Source organism: Lithobates pipiens, unplaced genomic scaffold, assembly GCF_037356315.1.
Source record: "Lithobates pipiens isolate NorthernLeopardFrog02 unplaced genomic scaffold, aLitPip1_a1.2 Scaffold_23, whole genome shotgun sequence".
Taxonomy (NCBI): domain Eukaryota; kingdom Metazoa; phylum Chordata; class Amphibia; order Anura; family Ranidae; genus Lithobates; species Lithobates pipiens.
Window position 1 is genome coordinate 9,106,678 of NW_027507785.1, and position 9,318 is coordinate 9,115,995.

Sequence of the window (9,318 nt, forward strand, 5' to 3'; positions counted from 1 at the left end):
AGCTCTATTTGTGTGAAAAAAAGGACAAACATTTCCTATAGGTCCAGTGTTGCATGACTGAGTAATTGTCATTCAAAATGTGAGGGCACCAAAAGCTGAAAATTGGTCTGGTTATTAAGGGTGTTTAAGTGCCCAGTGGTCAAGTGGTTAATAATAGAGCTTGCAGTCAGTAGTGTTAGGCCTCATGCACACGAGACGCAGATGAAACCTCTGTTAAAAAAAAGCTGAAACGCGTGTTTTGCCGCGTTTGCATGCCGCGTTTAGACGCGTTTGCGTTTAAACGCGTTTATAAAGATAACATCATGTAGACCCTCCCCAAGCTCTCAAAGCATTTTTTTTAACTATTTCTGCTATTTTGATCAGAGTGAGCAGCAGCAGCAGCATAGAGAGCAGTTGTACACTTGCATTTGCCGTGTCACTTGCCACGGCACCTGCCACAAGTTGTGGATTGTCCACTTGCCACGTCACTTGCCACAAGTTGGGGATTGTCCACTTGCCACATCACCTGCCACGTCACCTGCCACAAATTGTGGATTGTCCACTTGCCACGTCACTTGCCACATCACCTGCCACGTCACTTGCCACGAGATGTGGATTGTCCACTTTCCACGTCATCTGCCATGCCACCTGCCACAAGCTGTGGATTGTCCACTTGCCACGTCACCAGCCACATCACCTGCCACAAGTTGTGGATTGTCCACTTGCCACGTGAGTTGCCACATCACCTGCCACGTCACTTGCCACATCACCTGCCACAAGTTGTGGATTGTCTACTTGCCGCGTCACTTGCCACATCACCTGCCACGTCACTTGCCACGTCACCTGCCACAAGTTGTGGATTGTTCACTTGCCACGTCACCTGCCACGTCACCTGCCACAAGTTGTGGATTGTCCACTTGCCACGTCACTTGCCACAAGCTGTGGATTGTCCACTTGCCACATCACTTGCCACGTCACCTGCCACGTCACCTGCCACAAGTTGTGGATTGTCCACTTGCCACGTCACTTGCCACAAGCTGTGGATTGTCCACTTGCCACATCACTTGCCACGTCACCTGCCACATCACTTGCCACGTCACCTGCCACAAGTTTTGGATTGTCCACTTGCCACGTCACTTGCCACGTCAGCTGCCACGTCACTTGCCACGAGATGTGGATTGTCCACTTTCCACGTCATCTGCCATGCCACCTGCCACAAGCTGTGGATTGTCCACTTGCCACAAGCTGTGGATTGTCCACTTGCCACATCACTTGCCACGTCACCTGCCACGTCACTTGCCACGTCACCTGCCACAAGTTTTGGATTGTCCACTTGCCACGTCACTTGCCACGTCAGCTGCCACGTCACTTGCCACGAGATGTGGATTGTCCACTTTCCACGTCATCTGCCATGCCACCTGCCACAAGCTGTGGATTGTCCACTTGCCACGTCACCAGCCACATCACCTGCCACAAGTTGTGGATTGTCCACTTGCCACGTGACTTGCCACATCACCTGCCACGTCACTTGCCACATCACCTGCCACAAGTTGTGGATTGTCTACTTGCCGCGTCACTTGCCACATCACCTGCCACGTCACTTGCCACGTCACCTGCCACAAGTTGTGGATTGTTCACTTGCCACATCACCTGCCACGTCACCTGCCACAAGTTGTGGATTGTTCACTTGCCACGTCACTTGCCACAAGCTGTGGATTGTCCACTTGCCACGTCACTTGCCACGTCACCTGCCACGTCACCTGCCACGTCACTTGCCACGTCACCTGCCACAAGTTTTGGATTGTCCACTTTCCATGTCACTTGCCACGTCAGCTGCCACGTCACTTGCCACATCACCTGCCACGTCACCTGCCACAAGTTGTGGATTGTCCACTTGCCACGTCACTTGCCACATCACCTGCCACGTCACTTGCCACGAGATGTGGATTGTCCACTTGCCATGTCACTTGCCACGTCACCTGCCACGTCACTTGCCACGTCACCTGCCACGTCACTTGCCACAAGATGTGGATTGTCCACTTGTCACATCACCTGCCACATCACTTGCCACATCACCTGCCACGTCACCTGCCACAAGTTGTGGATTGTCCACTTGCCACGTCACTTGCCACATCACCTGCCACGTCACTTGCCACAAGATGTGGATTGTCCACTTTCCACGTCACCTGCCATGCCATCTGCCACAAGTTGTGGATTGTCCACTTACCACGTCACCAGCCACATCACCTGCCACAAGTTGTGGATTGTCCACTTGCCACACCACTTTCCACGTCACCTGCCACGTCACCTGCCACAAGATGTGGATTGTCCACTTGCCACGTCACCAGCCACATCACCTGCCACAAGTTGTGGATTGTCCACTTGCCACGTCCCTTGCCACATCCCCTGCCACGTCACCTGCCACAAGTGGATTGTCCACTTGCCACATCACCTGCCACAAGTTGTGGATTGTCCACTCGCCACGTCACTTGCCACATCACCTGCCACAAGTGGATTGTCCACTTGCCACGTCACTTGCCACGTCCCCTGCCACAAGTGGATTGTCCACTTGCCACGTCACTTGCCACGTCACCTGCCACAAGTTATGGATTGTCCACTTGCCACGTCACATGCCAGTCACCTGCCACAAGTTGTTGATTTTCCACTTGCCACGTCACCTGCCAAGTCACTTGCCGCGTCACCTGCCAGGTCACTTGCCACGTCACTTGCCACAAGTTGTGGATTGTCCACTTTCCACGTCACTTGCCACCTGCCACGTCACTTGCCACAAGTTGTGGATTGTCCACTTGCCACATCACTTGCCACCTGCCATGTCACTTGCCACAAGTTGTGGATTGTCCACTTGCCACGTCACTTGCCACAAGTTGTGGATTGTCCACTTGCAATTGCAATTGTTTAAAATATTTTTCTAATGGTTTTTCATCATTTGCAATCATTTTTGAGATTTTTAATGTAAAAAAAAAAGGTCACCTTTAAAAACGCATATAAACGCAAACGCGGCTAAACGCGGGTGCCGCGTTTAGCCGCGTTTAGCCGCGTTTTGCGTCTGAAACGCAGAAATTTTTGTTTCTGAACGCATTTTTTTGCTTCTGGAAAAACGAGATTAAACGCAACTGCATATAAACGGGAAAAAACGAGACTGTGTGCATGGACACATAGGATAACATTGAATGAGTTCAGGTGCAGTTGAAAAAACTGTTCAACTGCATCTGAACGCGCGTTTAACTGCGTCTCGTGTGCATGAGGCCTTAGGAGATAGTGCGTGCTGTCTGTGTGCTCTGTACCCAGTACATACCGCTATAATATAGGGCAGGCCCCTACTTTCAAACATCCAACTTACAAACATCTCCTACTTGCAAACGGAAGGAGACAGCAGCAAGTGAGATGAAAAAAGATGGACGACAAAACAAATTATACAGGGGTGATAACCCTTCCCTATGTTTTCCAAAAAGCTTAAAAATATTTTTTTTGACTGGAGCTACACTTTAAAAATGTACCAGTTGAAAATTACAAACAGATTCAACTTAATACAACAAACCTACACAGTCCCAGTCTTGTTTGCACCGCCTGTATACTGCTGTTCTGAGTATATAGGGCCTGGGGGCCACACGCATTTCCTTTTTTTAATATGGGTACGGGGTTCCCCTTAATATGCGTACAAGACCTAAATAGGCTGGTAATGGGCAGGGAGGGCTACCCATGCCATTTTTCTGAATGATTTTCATCCATATTGCAGGAACCAGATATAACATTAAAACCGCAAGCAGTTTTAAATGGTGTTATTTCCGTTTAATGTCATTTTGTGCAGGGACTGTTCTAAACACGGGAAACACGTGGCACTTCACAGGCATACTACAGACACCCCCCAGGCACCATATTTAAAGGAATATTTCACTTTTTTTTTTTTCACTTTAATCGTCATTAAAATCAGTGCTCCCGCCAAAACGGCCGTTTTTAAAACTTTTTTTTGCATTGACCCATGTCCCCTGGGGCAGGAGCCAGGTCCCCAAACCCTTTTTAGGATAGTATCTTGCATATTAGCCGTTAAAATTAGCACTTTCCATTTCGAACGTTCGAGTCCCATAGACTTCAATGGGGTTCTAACGTTCGTAACGAACCCGGGGTCCGTTCGAAAGTTCTGGTGCGAACCGAACCGGGGGGTGTTCGGCTCATCCCTACTCCAAACTTGCATTTGTATAAAGCCTGAAGAAAAAAAATCTATAGCATCATGAAAGATTTTATCTTGAATAACCTAAGTTAGCCAGTGAAAGGTATTGCTTAAACTACAAACTTGCTGCATTATTCAAATTCTAACACAGTAATACTGCTATATTGGCAAGAAAAAAACTTGTAAGTGATGTAGAATAAAAGAAGAAGCAGACAAAACTTGCAATTTATTGATCAAATAAACCGAAAAAAAAAAAATTGCAAATAGCAAAGCCATCAATTATACTTGCAATTTAATATTTCTTTTAAAGTACTGGAAATAATGTTCTTGATCTCCTCGGTCCTCAGGCAATATATGAAAGGGTTGGCTAAATGTGGCAGATAGGATTGTAAGACAATGAGAAAGACCCCCAGGTCAGGACTGAGGACCAATTTTAGATAACTGGCCTGGTAGACAAAGACCCGTGGGACATAAAATAGGGCATTGACAAATAAGTGTGTAACACATGTATGCAACGCCTTTCTCCAGCCATTCCAATGTTTCAATGAAAGGACAGAAAGCAAGATTGCGACATAGGATAAAATGATGAGGGCTAGAGTCCCAAAAAGTACCACCAAGCCAACAGTGGAAAGAACTTCTCTAGTAGAGGTAACATTGGCGCAAGCCAAGCGCAAGATGTTTGAGCTGCTGCAGTAGAAGCTTACGACCTTATTCGAACCACAGAATGGATATTTTGCAATTATTATTGTGTCTATTAAGATAATAGCTGAGCAGAACCACATAAAACTGCAGGCATACATGGTCAATTTGTAGGTAACTGTAGAGGAGTACCTCAGTGGATTGCAGATAGCGATGTACCGGTCAAACGCCATCAATGTGAGGATTAGAGAGTCCATTACAGCCAGCCAGTGGACCAGATGCATTTGCACAAAGCAGGCAAGGAAAGATATTTTTCCACCATCTAACCAATACTTGGCAATCATTTTAGGCAAGGTAGCCGCGTCGAAGAGAAAGGCAGAAAATGCCAAGTTAGCGATTAGAAGGTACATAGGCTTGTGCAGCTTCTCCTTAAGGATGATTACAATGAAAACAGCACCATTGGTGCTAAACATTATGTTGTACATAATAAATAAAAGGAATGACATTAACATATAGAAATTCTGAGGGACTCCTGGGAAACCAGTAAGTTCAAATTCAAGATTAACAGTTTGGTTGTTCATAGAGCGGGCAGGGCCTTTATCTGCAGGGGTTGGGCAGCTGTCAGTGGAGAAGCTCTGTAGAGATAATAGAAGATAGACAACAGAAGATAACTCATGAGTGTGTCAACACTACAGTATATGGTCAAAAGTATATCAAACCCTCCTCCAAATGATGGAGTTCAGGTATTTTAAGTACTAGTAATACTAAAGCATACAAATACATTGTGGAGAACAGAAGATAAGCCATGAGTAGCTCTCCACTATATGGGCAAAACTATCTGGACTCCCTTCCAAATTATGGAGTTCAAGTGTTCCCTGTGAGGGATACTGCTAATACTAAATCATACAAAGACATTTTAGACCAGTGATTCTCAACCAGGGTTCCGTGGAACCCTAGGGTTCCTCCAAAGGTTGCTAGGGGTTCCTTCAGCATTGGGCAATTTCTGCCTCTCAGATAAGTTCCCACCGACACCATTGATCTTTTTAGCTATCTGTAAGGAGGTAATTCTTCCCAATGACCACAAGTGTAAGGACCACTCTTCCCACTGACCCTCACACTAATGTATCATGAGTTGTAGATTTCCAATTTTTAGCAGGGGTTCCCCGAGACCGGAGAGAACTATTTCAAGGGTTCCTCTGTGTTGAAAAGGTTGAGAAAGGCTGTTTTAGACAGTTGTGCTCTTCCAACCTTGTGGTGTCAGTTTGGGGAAGACCCTTTTCTTTTTCAGCATAATTGTGCCCCTGTGTACAAAGCCAGCTCCATAAAGACATGGTGTGACCAGTTCGGTGTGGTGGAACTTGAGTTTCCTACACAGAGTGCTAACCTCATCCCTACCAAACACCTATGGGGTGAATTTTGTAGTTGATTGGTAGCCAGGCCCTCTTATCCAGCATAATTACCTGAACCCACAAATGCCCACAAATTCCCACTGACACTCTCCAAAGCTTATGGAAAGACTTCCCAGAAGAAGAGACAATGTTATAGCTACAAAGCGAGAAATAGGGGAAGGGAAGGGGATCACCGCTCCAGGTGGAAATGTGGGTCTAGAATTCTCCTCGGGAACTGGAACACCAGGTGCTGGCTAAGCATATAGCAACATGAGGCAAAAAGGAAGTTCTGGACAGCCGCACTCCAGGATATAGCCTTTATGACATAGCTATGACTAAGCACTGTTAAGTGTGAAACGCGTCAGCTCGTTTGTCCCTTTTTTGCTTTGGCTTATATCTCTTGGACTTTTTACAAATAAAGGCTATATTCCGGAGTGCGGCTGTCCAGAACTCTCTTTTTGCCTCATACAATGCAGGAAAATGTCAGCTCCATATTTCAGGCCATTGTTTTGGAATGGGGTGTCCAGCAAGCTAATATGGGTGTGATGACCAATTGTCTACATTTGTGTAGTTAAAAAAAATTCTTTAAGATATCCTCTTAGATTCTGCAATAATGAAATATGCCGTTCAGACTATAGGCAATTATACCTTGAAGCAGCAGGATCCGGTGCTGGCATCTTGGCACCATAGCATTTCATAGCCATAGCTTGTATCAGGTTAAACTCAGCAGAGATAGTTATTCCAAACATTGGACATGTTTTCCCCCACAAATATGATACAGTGCTGAGTCCTTATGTATTGATAAGCTACCAGTAGATAACCATGAATCACCATTTGCTACAACATATTTGCTATTGATGTAACATATAATGGCTACACAAACATCTTAAAAAAATTTCCTTTCCATTCCAATCTGCAGAGATTGAAATTTTTAACAGTGCCAAAACATTAGGCTAGTGTTGATTTGCCTGCCTCCCTCCCTGCCCGCCTGCCTACTCTCTCTTGCAGTTTGAATCTGTGTCAAAACTACACACATATCTGTCTCTGTTTAAAGACCGTGTATTGAGCTGACAAGAAGCTGTTATTAATTTGTTTGCATTGAAGAAAATGGAAAAATCTGTATTTATTTTGACTGTTGCTGGCCAATAAAGCCAACATTATGTTTCCCCTTTGAGCCTGAAAACTGGTGGAGAATGCGGGTAGTTTGAAGGGTGGAGGCCAATCCTATGTTGTTGGTTAAATTCACACCAGCTTTAAAAACCACATGAAAAGGAGCTGATTAAGCGGCTGAAACTGGCCATACGCAAGCACATGCCCACCACAATCATATGATTGCAGGCCCTGGTGCAGGCAATCAGAGTCCAACAAGAAACTAACCATTTTCTGGCTGAACAAATGGCAGCCCTACAGAATGCAGCGACCCAGTGAGATGGACGACTCTAAGATGGCTTCGCTATGTTAACTGACCTGCGGAAGGCCTTGTAGCGTGCTCTACGAAAGATGACTGCTGCAGACAGCATTGAAGCCTATCTGGCCCTTTTTGTGTAGGATGCAATTAGAGAAGGGCTGCTTGAGACAGGCTGGGTAGATGAACTGGCCCCTTTTCTGATTGCAGATCCCCAGAAGGCATGCTCCAGAATCAGCACATGAATATAAGCTGTTGAAAGCTGAATATTGGCCTGGCTGGGGCTCTTACCATGTGGGTAAGTCAGGTCCATGTCTGACACTTTGACAAGACTAAACCTGCACATGCACAGGTGTAAGCCTTAATGCACCTTCTCCAAGTCTGGCTTTTCTCTGAGATGCTAATCACCCACTATGATTGTGGAGCAAGTCACCCTGATCTGCTTGATAGGCAATCTTCCCAAAGAACTGTAAGGTTTGGTGGCCCAGTCTGAACCCCAATCCCTCGATGAAATGGCCATGGAATATTACAACTGTATAGAGGGCTTTTCTGGAGACCTTTATTGACAAGGAAGCTGCTTTGGATCAATGAGGTGCTAAGGTGCGAGAGGACAACTGCAGTAGGTCCCCCCTGATGTGTAATACTCCTGTGACTAGCACCTAACCATTCTAAGGACTGGTAAGTTGATAAAAAAAAACCCGGGTGGTGCTTTGCTGGCCCCGCCACCAACTGGTTCATCTGGCGGCCCAATGCCAAAAAGCTGGACAAGCTGATGGAATGTGACATGGTTGGTGCATGCGGCGAGTAAATCAGCATGAGGATGTGGTGCAGGTTAATGGACAAGAGGTTGTCATGCTACTTGACTCTGGGAGTGTTGTTACGCTGCCATGATCTGACAAGTTGCTGGAAAGCTGATTCCTGGTGAATAGGTGAGCGTCATCAGTCTGAGAGACTATCCCACTGTCATTCTGACTGTTACACTAAAGGTTGGGGTGATGTTGGGTAACTAAAGTAATGAATACCATAATGCAGCTCAAAAAAAAGGTTCATTTGTGTCAGGAGAAACGTGAACCTGCAGTGATTCTGCTGGACTGTCCCTGCTGCACTCAACTTCACCACTGTCCCTTCCTACCACTCAACTCTGGAAATTTTCATTGCCTTTCTAACCTTATATCACAGCATGGAACATGGTAACCGAGCTGAATATTTCCTTCCTCTGATGTGGAACTCGGGGGAAACACTGGGTTCCAGGCAGACATGTGTTGTTCTAGAGAACGTTCTTCTATCTTCTGAGATCACAACACAAAACCAAAGGCACAAGATGCTCCCTTGTGATTCAAACCGTTTACGCTAAAGTGTCTTTAGGCTTCCCATTGTGTGTTCTGCACCATTATATACAAGTATAAGGTGGCTATGGCCTCTGAAGATGGAGCCTAATGAGGTTCAGGGGGGGGGGGGGTTGCTGAAAACTTCATTATCCCAGGAGATGATATGCTCATTAATACGTTTCAATGTGCTCAGTGACTAATTGGCTGTATATGAAAGTGTAAATCTTGATATCTCAACATTGTTAATATCATCAGATGCCTTTAAAAGAGATTTTATTGTTTAATAAAAAAATAAAAATCTGAATGTATGAAATGCATTTATATATTGTGACAGTACGGTTCCCTATCATGGTGTTTGTTGTCTAGGGTTCCCAAAAAGGCAGGTTGAGG

At 45.7% G+C, this 9,318-nt stretch overlaps 1 protein-coding gene across 1 annotated transcript; it reads right to left on the bottom strand.

Annotated features, from left to right (window-relative positions):
- Positions 1–4,443: 4,443 nt before the first annotated feature.
- LOC143926827 (olfactory receptor 2A12-like) lies at positions 4,444–8,943 on the bottom strand. Its single transcript, XM_077450865.1, has 2 exons — positions 8,768–8,943; positions 4,444–5,442 (listed from the first exon to the last, which is right to left on the bottom strand). The coding sequence occupies exon 2, from the start codon at positions 5,386–5,388 to the stop codon at positions 4,444–4,446; it is 945 nt and encodes a 314-aa protein (XP_077306991.1). The 5' UTR covers positions 5,389–5,442; positions 8,768–8,943.
- Between the last annotated feature and the right edge of the window lie 375 nt (positions 8,944–9,318).

What these genes read in the sequence shown, in the direction of transcription:
- LOC143926827 (XM_077450865.1), bottom strand. Translation starts at nt 5,388, where the DNA reads ATGAACAACCAAACTGTTAATCTTGAATTTGAACTTACTGGTTTCCCA.